Source organism: Ursus maritimus, unplaced genomic scaffold, assembly GCF_017311325.1.
Source record: "Ursus maritimus isolate PB19 unplaced genomic scaffold, ASM1731132v1 scaffold_18, whole genome shotgun sequence".
In the NCBI taxonomy this organism is placed as follows: Eukaryota; Metazoa; Chordata; class Mammalia; order Carnivora; family Ursidae; genus Ursus; species Ursus maritimus.
In genome coordinates this window covers 50,492,007-50,511,071 of record NW_024424230.1, presented here as the reverse complement: position 1 = coordinate 50,511,071, position 19,065 = coordinate 50,492,007, and the positions used below count along the sequence as shown (strand labels likewise).

The window sequence follows — 19,065 nt, the reverse complement described above, 5'->3', positions numbered from 1 at the left end:
CCATTCTTTGACTTAGAAGCATGCTGAATGAGTAATCATTTTTAAGCTCTGTACTGTCATAGACTCTTCATTGCGTTAAATATGTGCCTTATATGAAAAGTGAGATTGCACTGTTTTTTGAGAAAAAAATTATGTTTGGTGCCAGTATTCAATGGAGGAAATCTAATTTGTATTTTTTTCATTTGAATTTTCTTTATCATTCCGTGACTATCAAAGCATAATTTTAGTATTCATCTTAGGGCTTATTTTTTTACTTTTAAAAATCTAAAAGCCAAGACCCAACCTTTCATTCTCAAATTATAGTTAAATCGTTTATCAATTCCTTTTACATAGGATAAAATTATGTTTAAAGATTAATCTTAAGAAACAAGGTTTTAAAATAGTAAATAAAAATTAGTCTTTTATTAATCCTAATAAAAATTAGTCTTAACATCCTGTATGTATGAAGCGCAGTTCTGCCATATTCCCAGTAGAGGGCAGCACAAACACATTTTTAGGATTGAGAACCTTTAAAAAGAAAAGTTAAATTTTTTTGGGGGGGAATCCACGTGACTTGATATGTAATCTTTATGTTTTGGTTAGGTAGTGGTAGACAAGAAGTATTTGTAATCCTGTATTTTTGAGTTTATGTTACTATGTAGCAAGTGCATGTATTTTTAGGTATAGTGCTCTACAAATTAAAGCCATCAGAAAACAATTTTTGCATTATATTTTACCCTGAAATCATAACTCTAGGATTTGGGATAGTACATGTTCTATGTGTAATGCTTAGACCTTTTATGCATAAATGTTCTTAAACTGTTTTATGCAAATTCATAAAAAGAAATGTTCTCTTTTTTGCTTCTAGAAGCACAAAGATTTAAAAAAATTTTTAATTTATTGCTGCACTTACTCTGTTTTTAAGTTTTGAAGTTTCCTGCTACAGATCAAAAGATAAGCCATCAGTAGCTATGGCTTGTGAGCTAACATTATAAATGAATATTAAATTTAAAGATTTAAAAATATTTGGATCAAAAATTTTTTTAATATTTTACCTTAGAGAAAGTTCTACTCCTTTTACTACTTTACTGACTAACAGTTTCTATCTGAAGAGTAAGACACAGTTTGGTGAGATTCTGTGCACTGGTGTTTGAACCTCTTTTCCCTTAGCCTTGCCCCATGTTCTCAGAGCAAAATGGGAATGACTGGCTATGTGTGGAATATTTCCTCTTCCTTGGTTAGAAGTATGTTTTGCTACTGTCAGATGTTATATAATTATCTAAGTATGTGTGTATGTCATAGTCATACTTTATACATTTGAATTTTTTAAAAATTGAGGTATAATTGACATACACCATTATATTAGTTTCAGCTGTACAACATAATGATTTGATGTATATATACATTGAGAAATGATCACCAATAACAATGAGTCTAGTTAACATCCATTACCACACATAGTTAGAAAATTTTTCTCTGTGATTAGAACTTTTAAGATCTTGAATTTACTTTTAAACTGGTATTTAAAATTAGTAAGAATAAAACGTTGCCGTTCATTTGCTTTTATTTCTTTTGCTTTGTTTTGAAATGTGGTTAACATTTTGAAAATATTACTTCTTGACTTTCTATTTTTCTCAACCAGAAAGGGAAAAAAAAAAAAAACAACAACACCATGCAGAAACGTGTTACATTGAGAAAGTAGGAGGTAGCAAATTGGTGTAGGTTTTATGTACTGTATTTGTCAACCTCTAAGTGCTTGGCCATCTTTTTCTACTGGATTGTGTACTCTTAGAAAACATGGCTGTCTGTTTCCTTTGTTAAATTCCGTAGCACTATAGTGGATGCTCAGAATGGTAAACATTTTGACTGACTCCTGCCTGTTTGGACTCCAGATTATGGTTCCAGAATAGAGTTGCTAATGTATTTGTACCAAAACACTGAACAAACAAGCAAAAACAAACAAAACCTTACTTCAGTATAACCTTAGATCACATTAAAAGTGAATTGAGGTTGGTTAGGCATTGAATTCATGGAGAAAAAATGGAAAGGGATATAAGTTTATCGTTCTCTAAGACTCTGGGGAAATCTTTCTCTTTCAGGTTTAATAACGTTTAATTATACACTTAAGAAAGGACTAGAAGTCTCATGTTAGCATCTCCTAAAAGCTCTCAAAGCCCAAATTTTACTTCAGTTGGATTATAGACAATGAACACCTTAAATTCTTTGATTTTTGATGCACAGGACCAATACTTTTATAGAAATAAACAGTTATTTTGTTGTGAGAGTGATTGGAGAACATTATGAACATAAAATTTTTTATATATTTTCTTTTAAACTTTACCTATATCAAGTACTCCTAAGGAATACTTACCATTCCTAAAGGGAATTTGATAAATTTCTTCCAAGCTCAATCTTGTATAGTAATTAGGAACTATATTTAAAAAATGCTCTTCTAGGACTTTTCATCCCTGAATTGTTATTTTCATACCCAGTTCTTGTAATGTGGATAATGTAGTTAACCGGCAACAATCAAGGGTAAATTGGTTTAAATATTTGTAATCTAAATGAACATGTGCTTTAAAAAAAAGCTTCTATGGTATTTTCTTTCTGTTACTGGGTATCATAGCATTTAGTTAACATATGTATGAGGTACCTTTTTCCTGATAAAATATAATTTTCAGTCGTTATTAATACATTACATAAGGACTACTTGTGGAAATAATATGGTGAGATTTTGGGTAAAAAGGATCTATAATTTAGAAATGATGGAATCTGCTACCAAGTTATAGCTACGAGGGTTATTGTATTTGTTAGTTATATGTGTTCGATATTTTTATTGGTATCCAGTTCTTCATTTACTGCTCTTTTGCTAATATATATGCTTGCAGAGATTTATATTTTATCTCAGTTTTTTAAGTGGGTTATTTTTGTGTTGTTCCTTTATATTTCTTTTTTCATGCACAGATTACATTTATTAAAAAATTAAGTTGAGATGTGTCAGCAGTATTGGAAAACTGAAAGTCACCTATGAGGGCATGGAAATTCTTATTTATCATCTACAAATGAAAACTGATAAATCAGGACTTCTGAAATTTCTAATGGTGTGTTTCCAATCTCAGGAGTGCTTATTTCAAATGATTTCTAACTATAAATAGTAAAGCCTGTGATGAAATCCTTGAAATTAATTAGTTGTTCCTCGCCCCCCCCCCCTTTTTAAGGAAACATTCCTGCTTTTCTGCTTTAAACTGCTAAAGGGAAATTAATTCCTTTTTTAATAATAATTTTTGTGTTTTTTTTCTCTTTTTTGGACAGAGGTTCTAAAAGACTATATCAAGCCAGATGGGGAATGTTTGGAATTGTTTGCTCGAAATTTACAGCCAGGTTGGACTAGTTGGGGCAATGAAGTTCTCAAATTTCAACACATGGATTATTTTGTTGCTCTGCAGTCTAGAAGCTGACTATGATCTTAAAGTTGTGATTTTCTTCAGTTTTTCCTCACCCCTTTTTCCTTCATTCTAACTGATATTTCCTTTTCTTACCAACCAGTATGCTTAGAAATGTAAATAGGCTTGGTTTTTCTGCGGAAGACCAGAAGTGACTAGTCTTTATGTAATTTTGAGATGAATTTACTTCAGTTGCACTAGTATTCCCCATTATTCCAGATTCACTGCAAATAAAGAGGTAAGCAGTTAGAAAAATGACAAGACTTTGTTATCGAAAAAGTTCGGAAAGCACGCACCACGGACCAGAGGTCATAATTCTGCCTATGGATGTGTTTTACTTGGCCCGTATGGTGTTGTAAAAAAAATTTGAACCATCATTTTGAAAAATCGGGAGATTTCACATAAAGTGTAGATTTTTGCTTTTCTTTAAGCATCAGAAGCTCTGGCTGCACTGTGGTCTGTATTTTTCCTGGCATCAGTCAGTAGGACGTAGTGATCGCAGCTCACTTGGGAAGGGACATGGACTCTGCAGTTTACCACAGTAACACTTGCTCCGTGCCACTCACTTGTGTTGTCTACTTGGCCCCTGTGCAACCCAAATTCATGACCTCTGGTATACTGTTACATTCTGGAAAACATATTGAGAGATCTGGCAAGTACCTCATCATTGCACTGAGCTTATGAAACCTTTTTGGAGGGTTTTAAATTGCATTCAAGGTCACTTTTCAAGTACTTCTTAGTTTTGCTTGGTTTTCTAGAAGATTTAAAAAGTATTTCTTATAAAAATGTCAGAAGATAACACTGCTTATGATTTAAAGGATATTTATATTATGTACATTTTCCACAAATATTTTTTTACTAAGTAAAATATTTTTTACTGAAATGATTCTTTGAAAAGCATGCTGATTTATTGTGTATAACCTTTTTAAAATTGAGATACGATTTCACATAAAATTCTCCAATTTTTACTCTAGGGTTCAGTGAGTTTAGAAAACATATATATGGTTGTCTGTCTACTACCGTAGTCACGATATAGAACGTTTTCTTCACCTCCAAAACTTATGTGTCCAGTTAAAGTCAGTCCCTTCCTCCCACCCCTGGCCTTTGGTGAACAATGGTTTGTATTCTGTCATTAGTTTTGCTTTTTTAGAATTTCATATAAACAGAATCATAGAATATGTCATCTATTGTATCTGGCTTCTTTCACTTAGCATTTTGACAAAAGTGTTTATTTAATTTACAGCTTTTCTACAAATATTTATCTGCTAAATAAAATGTTAGTTTGAAATGGTTATCTGACAGGATTGCCAGTTTGTTTACTGATTTTGCCAATGAAAAATGTTATTTTTGAAGTTTTTCATTCTTTGAGTGTATGATACAGTATTGTAGACTTAACTTTGTATTTATAGGGATATTCTAACTTGTTAATGAAATGAAAAAAGGTATTAAACTTGAAGCAAACATCTCACAACCTCATTTGAAACTCTTTCCGCCTCTTGTAGTATTTTTAGATTTTATGTAATTTGTGGAAACATTCTATCCTCACCAAGTTTTTGGACTTTTGTTTTTGCACCATAAATATGATACTTGAGGGCAAAAGAATTTTTATTCACTGAATGTGGTATTCAAGACACAGAGGGTTTGTTTGTTTATTTGTTTGGTTTTTGACACAGAAGTTGTAGTCTTAGCTCTGCTCCTAAGTTGTACAACCTGTGGGCCTTGTTTGTAATGCCTGTTTAATTATTGGGCTCTTTTTTTTGAACAAAGGATGATTCTGGAAAATGGAACAATCACATATCTTGTGAGCACAAAAAGGCCAGACTAAGAGCATTGAACTTTGATTTCGTTACCACTGAATTTTAGCCAACTGACCTAATGAACTTTATTATTCATATAATGTTATAAGATATCTTCATTCAGAGATTTTTATATTGCTTTTAAAACCTGTAAGGATTTTATTTTCTATCATATTCTTTTTACAGACAAAGTCTTTTAGGACTCTTGGAAATGCTTAGACAAAGGGATAAAGTTAATGTTTGTTGAATAGTGTGTGTTACTCTTTGCTACACTTTTTACATTTTATTGCATTTATTTCTTATACAGTGCTGAGAGATATTATCTCCATTTAATAGCCAAGATAACTGAGGCCAAGGAGACTATTTTGTCCTAAAACCTATAGTAAGTATTGGAACTAGGAAGAGAATGCATAGCTCCCTGACTTCTAGCCCAGCCCTAGAGTTTGGTTTGATTTCAATTAACCTGGAGGCCGTGCAGTCGAAATTGGCATCCTGAGCAACCACACAAAAAGCCTCTTCACCTGCACGTGGTTAACTCAAGAAACTTTGGGGAATCTTGGCTCATAAGATGGTATCCTTAGAATTCATGGCTCTTGACACTGTTTCACCTTCCCATTCATGGTCCATTAGAGTAAAATCACAGAGCGTGTAACTACTCTTTCGGAAGTAGATCCTCTTTAACTTGGTCCTTTTTGTTTTCCTTTCTCAGAAATGGAAACTAATGATACTTATCTCTTAAGTTGTTATGAGGATTATTAAATTAGTTAACACATGTAAGGCACTTGGAACTGTACTTGGAATATTTTAAGCAATGTTTGGACTCTTCACATATTTTTTAGTTTCAGGTGAAAAAGGTTTTCTTTCACAATCTGTACTCCAATTCAGGTGATTCACCTGAACACTGCCCATAGAGTTTTTCTGTCTAAACATCATATTTTCTTGATCTTTTCCTTGAGATCAGATTTCCTAGCTTGCACCTGGTTTCATACATGAGGAAGCTTTGAAATCCATCATTTCCACTGGTCCTGCCTAGAAACAAATACTTAAAAACGAATTAAAACAAAGGCCACATGTAGCTTTGGGCTTCAACTCTTGACTCTGAACTTCATAGTTACTGTACATTGTTCTTTGATGACTTCCATAGGTGGTTAATTAGTAGCCTTTCTGATGTTTCTTCTATTCAGAGACTTTAGGCTTGTGTCACATTAATTTTGGTTCAAAATAGATCTGTTACACTCTGATGGATGATCTGTTACACTTGCAGGACCTTGATTTTTATGTGTAACAGCTGTGGACTGAATGTTTTTACCGTCCCAAAATTCACATGCTGAAACTCTAACCTTCACTGTGATGGTATTTAGGGGTGGGGCCTTTGGGAGGCAATTAGGGTTAGATGAGATCATCAGCATAGGGCCTCATAATAGGATTAATGGCTTTATAAAAAGAAACATGGGACCTCACTCTCTGCCTGCAAGCACCAACAAAAGGCCAGGTGAGGACATAACCAGGAAGATGGCTCTTACCAGGAACCTGACCAGGCTGACACCTGATCTTGAACTTTCAACCTCCTGAACCCCAAAGAATAAATGTTTATTATGTAAGCCACCCAATCTGGTAATTTGTCATAGTAGCCTGAAACTGACTGAGTCAGCCACCAAACGAATTTTCTCAATAAGATACCTACCAACTAAATAAGGTGTTTTTCTGTGGATAGTCTGAAGGTAAGAATAGGTTTTTCTTCTTGGATGTCAACATTTGAGCTCCCTCAAAAAAGCCAGTGTCACTGTGGGCTGGTTGTCTTCTTGGAGAAGGACAGAGATTAGTCCATGACTCAGGTCTGGGCCTGGCTTTAATTGCTACCTTGCTCTGTCCTTGCTGTAGGCTGTATCTATCTTGCCCCATTCTAGTCCTCCAAATTCTATGACTCAAACTCATTCTTATCAGAAACCCCAAATGCACCTTCTCAGGTTTGGTACCCTAGAGACCGATCTTTAGTAAATTCTCGTATATTCAGCTTCAGTGAGACTTTGGGTTTCCTACTGATAGTGATTCAGAGGAGGATTATAATCACGTTAAAGGACCTTCCCTTCCCTGATGATGCCCACCAATTTACCTCATTTGACTCCTGTCATGCACCACAGGCCTACCACACCCTGGGAAGCACCACAGCACTGCGGGTGTAGTTCTCTGGTTATCAGAGTTCTTTTACTTCAATTATGTCACTTTACCCTCAAAGCAGTTTTATGAAGTTGTAGTTATAATGAGGGAGGAACTTCATAGAGGCTAGCTGACATGGCTAATAAGTGATAACCAGGACTTGAATTCTGATTCCTAAATTAAGGCGCTTTATGTTGTATCATGTTTGCTAATGAACCTGAGATCTTAATAATAGGCTCATTAGCTGCTAATCAGAGGATCCATTGGGTAGCCTGAAGCAAATTTAGAATGAATCATATATAATCATCCAAACATACCTTTCTCCATATATGATATCATCAGTCTTAAGTTATTAACACAATATTTTTCATTAAAGATTTCAATGACATTGATTGAACCAATAGCCGGAGTGCCACTCAGAATCAGATGGGCTGTGAAACCCTTTGACATAAGTCGTTAGCATATTTACCATGCAGTTACGTGTTCTTCAACTAGATTAGCCATTTTAAGTTCACATTTTTAAGGAAACTCTTAGGCAACACACAGATTTGGATGTGAAGATGGCTATTTAAATAGTGAGAAAGGGGAGATTAAAAAATGTAAGTATAGGTGCAAATTATTTTATGTACCATGGTGATCTGTTACCAGTGTTTGGATGTATGGACCAACCCAGAACTATGTAGATGGTCTTAATTCATGGTTCCATTGACTAGTCTACTCCAGCTTGAAAGCAAGTCGGATTACCATGATAACTCCACAACCAGCCTTTCCCTTAAATATTCCTAGGAGTTAACCTCAATCTTCTGGGGCTTCTGTGAACTTGAGGGGATCTTCTTGGTCTTTTTCAGTAGCAGTCCAAGTCCTTGGGACCATATAAAAACAAATTGATCTCTAGGGGTGGAGAACATGAGGAAACTATTTTTTTATTCACTTTTTCTGATTGGGCTTTGGCCTAATTATCAGATAACTGTGACACAACAATGGGATAACTTTGGATGACAACTCCGGCAAATGAATGGTCCCTTAACAGTGTTAAATCATTTTTGGTCAATATCTCTTAGGGAAAATGTAAGGCACCGGATTGATTTTTAGCTGCTTCTCCCAAAATTGCCCACATATATCCTGATTGTTAGTCAAACTAGACTGTTTGTTGTTATTCCAATTTAGGACTCTGTGCTTTTGCTCATGAATCTTCCTCAGGAAAAGACTAGACTGTGGGATCAGCTGGATCTGTATTTTGGGTCTTGATATTCATCTAAGTGGCTGAGTAATTATTTAAACTATGCTTTCTTGTTTTCTGAGGAATAAGAAGGCTGATCTTTGCACTTTGTAGGATCATTATGAAGATGAAGTGAAATAACGTATGTAAAGTTGCCTCGCATAGGACCTGGTGCTTAGAAGTTATTCAATGCATACGCTTATTTCTCTTTATCTACAGTCTTCCTTTACAGTCTTCCTGGCAACATGTCTTACTTCATGATCCACTCCCCCCCCCCCAAAAGAAGGCTTTTATTCTTGCTCTTAGAGCCACTTTTCATGTGTTTTCTTTAGGTGGCTCATGGAAAAAACAAAAAGCAAAAACAGACGACTTTATATCCTCTTGAATGCCTTATGAGAGGAGGACAAATTTTTATTTATGTTTCTCCTACCAGCATACCTGGAACTGCCAATATTTCATGAATGAATGAACTAACTCTTGGCCTTCAAGTATCTTTGCATTTGAGTAGGCAAGACTCATGTAAGAAACCATTAGAGCATAGCAAACCACAGTGTACAGTCAAAGGTTAAGTGGGGGAATAGACGGAGAGTGATGCAGAAGTTTAGAGAAGCAGATCACTTAGACATCACTGAGCAATGTGAGAAACAGAGCGAACCAAGCCCTGATTAAATTTTGGTTTATTTTCTAACTGTAATGATGTCACTAGACAGTAGGAAACTAAAATGTGTGAGTTCAGAAGAATTACAAACAAAGCATTTTGTTCTTTCTAGATTGTAAACTTTAAAATATTTTATATTTTTCTAGAAATATAGAGGGTATTAGTTCATGCAATTTATTTTATCAATTTGTTAGGACCAGAGGCTAAATTGACAGGAGTTTTTACTTCTCTGTGTTTTCTACCTTTTGAATGAAAATGTTATTTGGGCATCTTTTCTAGAGTTGTCTAGTAGGATTATTTTTATTATTTTATAGCTGTACTGAGGTATAATTGATATAAATAAATTGTACATACTTAAAGTGTACGGTTTAATGAACTTTGACTTACGTGTATACCTGTGAAGCTACCATCACAAGCAAGATAATAAACAGTCTCCCAAGATTTTGTCAAAGCCTTGTATATCCATCTTCTGTAAGTACCCCTTTACCTTTTTTTTATCCCTATGCAATCATTGATCTGTATTCTGTACATAGAATTGTGTGCATTTTCTAGAATTGTACATAGATGAAATTATACAGCATTCACTCTTATTTTTGTGTAACTTTCCTTCACTAACATAATTATTTTGACTTTATTTTTGTGTGTGTGTATCAAGGATTCATTCCTTTTTATTGCTGAGTAGTATTAAATTGTATGGACATACCACATTTTATCTTTTCATATCTTAATTTTTCTATTGCTGCCCTAATGAATTACCACCATCATAACGACTTAAAAAAACACTCATTATTAGTTTACAGTTTGGTAGGTCAGGATTCTGGGCAGGCTCACCTGGGTCACTGCCTAGGATCTCAGAAGACCAAAAACTAGGTGTTGGCTAGGCTGAGCTCTTCTCTGGAGGCTCTAGGGAAGAATCCATTTTCAAAGTCATTCCGATTGATAGTCGGGTACAGTTCTGTTTCTTTAATGGCTGTCAGCTAGGAGCTGCTGCTCTCCAGTCCTTGCCCATGGCTCCCTCTATCTTCAAACTCACAATAGCACATTGAGTACTTAGCCTTCAGATTCTCTCTGGCTTCCCCTTGTGCTGCCATCTAAAGAAAAGACTTTTAAAAGGGCCTTTGTGATTTGATTTGACCCACCTGAATAATTTCCCTTTTGTGAGTGATACGTGATCATATTCACAGGTTCCAACCAAATTCAAAGGGGAGGAGATTTTACATGTGTGAAGCTCTTTGGGAGTCGTTCTTAGAATTTTGCCTATCATGGGGCCAATCTCTGGCCCCCAGTGATCCCTATCTGTCCCACGTGTAAAATACATTCACTCCTTCCCAAGGTTTGCAAGGATATCATTCCATCAGTTCAAAGTCCAGGATCTCATATAAATTTCTTCAGCTTGAAAGTCTCAAATCTCATCCTTTAAGTCACCTCAATCAGGTTAGAACAGAGGCTTCTGGTATAATCCATTAAGTACAGCTTCAGGGCAAAAGTCCTCTCCATTAGTGGACCTACAGAAACAAGTGGCCTGCCTCCAACATAATCAACATACAATAGTGGGACATGCAAAGCTTAAGAGTTCTAGCTATTCCAGTTAAAAAAGAGGGGGTATTGGAAAAAATGCTTTACTTGTCCAAAACAGTTTCAAAATCCAGCCAAGTGAATTCCAGGAAGACTTTCTTGATTAGACTTCAATATAAATTCAGTAAAGCTTGACAATAACCCTGGCTTCCAGCTCTTGGCTCCACCCTCTGAGCTTTGGTTCAACTCTCTTGGCTTTTGTTTTCATTATTTGAGTAATCCTCCCTCTTCTATGAAAGGTAGCATGTGTTTACAGCTGACTTCTTTTATCAGCCTGCTTCCTGTCAATATAATTTGGGGGGTTTGACAGCCTTCTTTTCATTTTATACAGTCTCCCTTTTGTCCAAGCTGGTATCATTTCTGCTGGCATAAATTCTCAAGAACCTTGTGGATCTTGTTTGGAATTGTTTTTTTTTTTTTTTAGATGCGTTTTATCAACTTGGGGAAGTTCCCTTCTATTCCTACTGTTTTGAGAGTTTTTATGGTGACTAAATGTTGTATTCATCAGATGCCTTTTCTGTGTCAATTGATAAGATCATATGATTTTTTTCTTCTTTAGTTTTTTTTTAAAAGACTTTTTTTTTTAAATTTATTTCTGTGACAGAGAGACAGCCAGCGAGAGAGGGAACACAGCAGGGAGAGTAGGAGAGGAATAAGCAGGCTCCCAGCGGAAGAGCCCGATGTGGACTCGATCCCGGAACGCCGGGATCACACCCTGAGCCGAAAGCAGATGCTTAACGACTGCGCTACCCAGGCGCCCCTCTTCTTTAGTTTGTTAATATCATGTATTACATTGACTGGCTTTCAAATTATGAGGTGGCCTTTCAAATTGAATAAATCCCTCTTGGGTGAGGTCTATAATTATTTTTTTATACACTGCTGTTTTTGGTTTGCTAGTATTTAAAAAAAAGCTTTACTGAACCCAAGATCATTCACATTTTCTGTTATTTTTTCTTCTAGAACTTTTATACAATTTGGTTTACGATCTGTTTATAGTTATTTTTATGTATAGCTTGAGGTAAAGATCAATGTTTATTTTTTTCCAAATGTATAACCAATTAATATAGCACTAATTGTTGATAAATCTTTTCTGCTACTGAATTGCATTGGCAACTTTGTTGAAAACAATTGACAGAGATACATGTGTCTATTTCCAAATTCTTATTTTGTTCCATTGAACTATGTCTTTATTTATGCCAGTTCCATACTATTTTGATTACTGTAATTTATAATTAGAAGTCTTGAAATCAGATAGGATCAGTCCACAAACTTTGTTGTTGTTGTTTTTGGTCATCACTTAAAAAATTTTTTTTAATTTAAATTCTGTTTAATTAACATGTAATGTGGTTTCGGGAGTAGAATTTAGTGATTCATCACTGACGTATAACACCCAGTGCTCATCCCAACAAGTGCCCTTCTTAATACCCATCACTCATTTAGCCCACGCCTCACCCACCTCCCCTTCAGCAACCCTCAGTTTGTTCTCTATAGTTAGAAGTCTTTTATGGTTTGCCTCCCTCTCTCTCTCTTTTTTTCCCCCCTTCCCCCATGTTCATCTGTTTTGCTGCTTAAATTCCACATATGGTCATTACTTAAGAGATACCATTTTTATTTGCAAAATTTACATTTAAAAATTATTAGTAACACCAAACATTTAAAAATATTAGGCCATTCATATTTCTTTCCTGAATTATCAACAGTTCCTTCTGATTATCCATTTTCCTGCTGAGGCATTCATATTTTTAAACTAATTTTTCCAAAAATTAAATGGAAATTTAAAACATACACAAAATAAGAGCTGATAGAATGAACCTCTATATACCCATCATTCAACTTTAACTATCAACTTATGACCAGTTCTGATTGCTTTATACCCCTGCCTACCCCTCCCATTCTGGATTGTTAAAAAGACAATCCCAGACATCATCTTATTTAATCTGTGGTGTCCTCATTCTATAGATGAGCAAAATGAGATTCCAGAGAGTTTAAATGATTTGGTCAGTCACACAGCTAGTAAGTGGCAAAACTGGGACCTGAACCTAGTCTGTTTCACTCCAAAGCCCACCCTTTTGTTTACTTGTTTCTTTCTTTATTTTTAAACCACTTTCCTGAGGTGTGATTGACATGAAAAAGCTGTACATATTTAATGTATACGACTTGATGAATATGGGAATAAGTATATACCTGTGAAACCATCACCACTATTAAGGCCATAAACAAATCCATCACCTCCTAAAGTTTCTTCTTACCTTCTTTTTATTCTTCTTCCTCTTCCTCTCCTTCTTCCTCTTCCTCCTCCTCTTCCTTCTCCTCCTCTTCCTTCTCCTCCTCCTCCTCCTCCTCTCCTCCTCCTTCTCCTTCTCCTCCTCCTTCTCCTTCACCTTCTTCTTCCTATTAGTAGTAGTATTGTGTATGTGTCTCTGTGTGTGTTAGAACATAATCCTCCTGTATCTCCCTCTCCCTTTCACCTGTTTTGCCAACCTTCCACCTCCCCTTTGGCTACCATCAATCTGTTCTCTATATTTATAGTTCCGATTCTGCTTTTTGTTTATTCATTGTTTTTTTAAATTCCATTTATGAGTAGAATCATATACTATTTGTCTTTCTCAGTCTGACTTATTTCACTTAGCATAATAATCTCTAGGTCTATCCATGTTGACTCAAATGGCATGATCTCATCCTTTTTTTTTGGTTGTATAGTGTTCCATTGTGTATATACATCACATTTTCCTTATCCATTAATCTACTGATGGACAGGTAGGTTGCTTCCATGTCTTGGTTATTGCAAAAAATGCTGCAATAAACATCTGGGGCACATATATCTTTTCTAATAATGTTTTCATTTTCCCTAGATAAATATCCAATAGTAGAATTAGGGGTCATATTTAGTCCTATTTTTAATTTTTTGAGGAATGTCCATACTATTTTCCAAAGTGGCTGTACCAATTTACATTCTCACCAACAGTTCACGAGGGTTTCTTTTCCCCCACATCCTCGCCAACACTTGTTTCTTGTTTCTTGATTTTAGCTATTCTGACAGGTATGAGGTGGTATCTCATTGTAGTTTTGATTTGCATTTCTCTGATGATGAGTGACGTTGAACATCCTTTCATGTATCTGTTGGCTATCTGTATGTCTTCTTTGGAAAAATGCCTATTCAGGTCCTCTTCCCATTTTTTAATCAGTTGTTTATTTTCTTTGGTGTTGAGTTGTTTGAGTTCTTTAAATATTTTGGATATTAACCCTTATTTGATATATCATTTGCAAATATCTTCTCCCATTCAGTAGGTTGTCTTTTTTTTTTTTTTTGGTTGAAGGTTTCCTTTGCTGTGCTTAAGTTTTTTATTTTGATGTAGTACCAATAGTTTATTTTAGCTTTTGTTTCTCTTGCCCTAAGAAATATATATAGAAAAATGGCTAATGTCAGAGAAATTACTGCCTGTGTTCTCGTCTAAGGTTTTAATGGTTTCATGTCTCATATTTAGGCCTTTAATCCATTTTGAGCTTATTTTTGTGTATGGTATAGAAAAGTGGTCTGTTTTCATTCTTTTGCATGTAGCTGTCCAGTTTTCCCAGCACCATTTATTGAAAAGGTAGTCTTTTCCCCACTGTTTATTTTTACCTCCTTTGTCATAGATTAATTGATCATATACGTGGGCTTATTTCTGGGATTGCTATCCTGTTCTATTGATCTTTGTGGTTTTTGTTTTGTTTTGTTTTTTTGTGCCTGCGCCATACTGTTTTGTTTATGATAGCTTTGTAATGTATCTTGAAATCTGAAATTGTGATAGCTGCAACTTTGTTCTTCTTTCTTAGGATTGCTTTGGCTATTTGGTGTCTTCTGTGGTTCCATTCAAATTATTTGTTCTAGTTTTGTGAAAAATGCTGTTGGTATTTTGATAAGGATTGTATTGAATCTGTAGATTGCTTTGGGTGATATTGACATTTTGACAATATTAATTCTTTCAGTCCACGAGCATGGGATATTTTCCCATTTGTGTCATTTTTAATTTCTTTCATCAGTGTTTTATAGTTTTCAGAGTATGGGTCTTTCATCTCCTTAGTTAAGTTTATTCTTGAGTATTTTACTCTTTTTGGTGCAATTGTAAATTATGTTATTTTTTAAATTTCCTGCAACTTTGTTGTTAGTATATAGAAACACTACTGATTTCTGGGTATTAATTTTGTATCTTGCCACTTTACTGAATTTGTTTATTACTTATAGCAGTTTTTTGATGGAATCTTTAGGATTTTCTACGTATAGTATTATGTTATCTGTGAATGGTGACAGCTTAATTTCTTCTTTACCCATATGGATGCCTCTTATTGTTCTTAATTTTTAATTTTTGCCTCTTATTTTTCTTGTCTGATTGCTGTGGCTAGGAATTCTTTTTAAAAAATTTTTTTAATTTAAATTCAGTTTAATTAAGGTATACTGTATTATTAGTTTCGGAGGTAAAATTTAGTGATTTATCAGTTGCATACAGCTCAGTACTTCAAGTGCCTTCCTTAATGCCCATCACCCCGTTACCTCATTCCTTACCTACCTCCCCTTCAGCATCTCTGTGTGTTCCTATAGTTCAGTGTCTCTTATGGTTTGCCTCCCTCTCTGTTTTCATCTTATTTTATTTTTCCTTCCCTTCATCTGTTTTGTTTCTTAAATTCTAAATGAGTGAAATCATATATTTGTCTTTCTCTGACTTATTTCGTGTAGCATAATACCTTCTTGTTCCATCCACGTCATTGCAAATGGCAAGATTTCATTCTTTTTGATGGCTGAGTAATAGTCCTGTGTGTGTGTGTGTGTGTGTGAGACATCTTCTTTATCCAATCATCTCTTTTTTTTTTTTTTTAACGATTTTATTTATTTATCGGACAGAGAGAGAGACAGACAGCGAGAGAGGGAACACAAGCAGGGGGAGTGGGAGAGGAAGAAGCAGGCTCATAGCGGAGGAGCCTGGTGTGGGGCTCGATCCCATAACGCCGGGATCACACCCTGAGCCGAAGGCAGACGCTTAATCGCTGTGCCACCCAGGCGCCCCTATCCAATCATCTCTTGATGGACATCTGGGCTCTTTTCATAGTTTGGCTATTGTGGACATTGCTGCTATAAACTTTGGGGTGCATGTGCCCCTTTGAATCACTATGTTTGTATCCTTTGGACAAATACCTAGTAGTGCAATTGCTGGGTTGTAGGGTAGCTCTTTTTTAACTTTTTGAGGAACCTCCAAACTGTTTTCCAGAGTGGCTGCACGAGTTATATTCCCACCAACAGTGTAAGAGGGTTCCCCTTTCTCGGCATCCTTGCCAACATCTGTTGTTTCCTGACTTGTTAATTTTAGCCATTCTGACTAGTGTGAGGTGGTATCTCATTGTGGTTTTGATTTGTATTTCCCTGATACCAAGTGATGTTGAGCATTTTTTCATGTGTCTGTTGGCCATTTGTATGTCTTCTTTGGAAAAATGTCTGTTCATGCCTTCTGCCCATTTCTTGACTGGATTTTTTGTCTTTTCAGTGTTGAGTTTGATAAGTTCTTTATAGATTTTGGACACTAGCCCTTTATCTGATATGTCATTTGCAAATATCTTCTCCCGTTCTGTTATCTTTTGGTTTTGTTGACTATTTCCTTTGCTGTGCAAAAGCTTTTTATCTTGATGAAGTCCCAATAGTTCATTTTTGCTTTTGTTTCTTTTGCCTTTGGAGACATGTCTAGCAAGAAGTTGGCTGTGGCTGGGGTCGAAGAGGTTGCCTGTGTTCTCCTCTAGGATTTGGATGGATTCCTGTCTCACATTTAAATCTTCCACCCATTTTTATTTTTTTATTTTTATTTTTATTTTTTTTATTAATAATGATTTTTTATTATATTATGTTAGTCACCATACAGTACATCCCCGGTTTTCGATGTAAGACTCGATGATTCATTAGTTGTGTATAACACCCAGTGCACCATGCAATATGTGCCCTCCTTACTACCCATCACCGGTCTATCCCATTCCCCCACCCCCCTCCCCTCTGTAGCCCTCAGTTTGTTTCTCCTAGTCCATAGTCTCTCATGTTTCATTCCCCCTTCTGATTACCCCCCCTTTCTTTATCCCTTTCTTCCCCTACCGATCATCCTAGTTCTTATGTTCCATAGATGAGAGAAATCATATGATAGTTGTCTTTCTCTGCTTGACTTATTTCACTTAGCATTATCTCCTCCAGTGCTGTCCATGTTGTAGCAAATGTTGAGAACTCGTTCTTTCTGATAGCTGAGTAATATTCCATTGTATATATGGACCACAACTTCTTAATCCAGTCATCTGTTGAAGGGCATCTCGGCTCCTTCCACGATTTATGTGTGGACATCGCTGCTATGAACATTGGGGTGCATATGGCCCTTCTCTTCACTACGTCTGTATCTTTGGGGTAAATACCCAGTAGTGCAATGGCTGGATCATAGGGTAGCTCAATTTTTAACTTTTTAAGGGACCTCCACACTGTTTTCCAAAGTGGTTGTACCAACTTGCATTCCCACCAACAATGTAGGAGGGATCCCCTTTCTCCACATCCTCTCCAACAATTGTTGTTTCTTGCCTTGTCTATTTTTGCCATTCTAACTGGCGTAAGGTGGTATCTCAGTGTGGTTTTGATTTGAATTTCCTTGATGGCTAATGATTTTGAACATTTTTTCATGTGTCTGTTAGCCATTTGTATGTCATCATTGGAAAAGTGTCTGTTCATATCTTCTGCCCATTTTTTGATTTGTTTATTTGTTTCTCGTGTATTGAGTTTGAGAAGTTCTTTGTAGATCTTGGATACCAGTCCTTTATCTGTAGTGTCATTTGCAAATATCTTCTCCCATTCCGTGGGCTGCCTCTTAGTTTTTCTGACTGTTTCCTTGGCTGTGCAGAAACTTTTAATCTTGATGAAGTCCCATAAATTCATTTTATCTTTTGTTTCTCTTGCCTTTGGGGATGTATCATGAAAAAGGTTGCTTTGGCCGATGTCGTAGAGGTTGCTGCCTATGTTCTCCTCTAGAATTTTGATGGATTCCTGTCTCACATCGAGGTCTTTCATCCATTTGGAGTTTATTTTTGCTTCCACCCATTTTTAGTTTATTTTTTGTATACAGTGTAAGAAAGTGGTCCAGTTTCATTCTTCTGCATGTGGCTGTCAATTTTCCCAACACCATTTGTTGAAGAGACTGTCTTTATTCCATTGGATAGTCTTCCCTGCTTTGTCGAAGATTAGTTGACCGTAGAGTTATGGGTCCATTTCTGGGTTCTTTATTCTGTTCCATTGATCTGTATGTCTGTTTTGTGCTGGTACCATACTGTCTTGATGATTACAGGTTTGTAATACAGCTTGAAGTCTGGAATTGTGATGCCAACAGCTTTGGTGTTCTTTTTCAACATTCCTTTGTCTATTCAGGGTCTTTTCTGGTTCCATAGAAATTTTAGGATTGTTTGTTCCAGCTCTGTGAAAAATGTCTGTGGTATTTTGATAGGGATTGCATTGAATGTGCAGATTGCTTTGGGTAGCACAGATGTTTTAACAATATTTGTTCTTCCAGTCCATGAGCACGGAATATTTTTCCATTTCTTTATGTCTTTCTCAATTTCTTTCATCAGTTTTCTATACTTTTCAGAGTACAGATCCTTTACCTCTTTGGTTAGGTTTATTCCTGGGTATGTTATGGTTTTGGGTGCAATTGTAAATGGATCGATTCCTTGATTTCTCTTTTTTTCGGCCTCGTTGTTAGTGTATAGAAATGCATCTGACTTCTGTGCATTGATTTTTTTTTTAAAGATTTTATTTATTTATTCGACAGAGATAGAGACAGCCAGTGAGAGAGGGAACACAGCAGGGGGAGTGGGAGAGGAAGAAGCAGGCTCATACCGGAGGAGCCTGATGTGGGGCTCGATCCCATAATGCCGGGATCATGCCGTGAGCCGAAGGCAGACGCTTAACCGCTGTGCCACCCAGGTGCCCCTGTGCATTGATTTTATATCCTGTGTGTCTAGGACTTCTAATACCATGTTGAATAAAAGTGGTGAGAGTGGACATCCTTGTCTTGTTACTGACTTTAGAAGGAGAACTCTCAGTTTTTCACCATTGAGATTGATGTTAGTTACGGGTTTTTCATCTATGGCCTTTATTATGTTGAGTTATATTCCTTCTTTTTTTTGAGAATTTTATTGTGAATGGGTGTTGAATCTTGTCAAGTGCTTTATCTGCATTATTGAGATGATCAT

The 19,065-nt window shown here is 35.9% G+C and overlaps 1 protein-coding gene across 3 annotated transcripts in view; it reads left to right on the top strand.

Annotated features, from left to right (window-relative positions):
* The window catches only part of METTL4 (methyltransferase like 4), an 80,593-nt gene that overhangs the window by 35,387 nt on the left and 26,141 nt on the right, over positions 1-19,065 (top strand). For 2 of the 3 annotated variants that reach the window (XM_008690411.2, XM_040632685.1), the window contains exon 9: positions 3,292-4,898. The exons of the other annotated variant lie outside the window; for it this stretch is intronic. In XM_008690411.2, coding sequence (XP_008688633.1) covers positions 3,292-3,437 — 146 coding nt within the window. In that variant the 3' untranslated portion in view covers positions 3,438-4,898. Of the gene's footprint in view, positions 1-3,291; positions 4,899-19,065 lie in introns of those variants that run through there. 3 annotated transcript variants of the gene reach the window in all.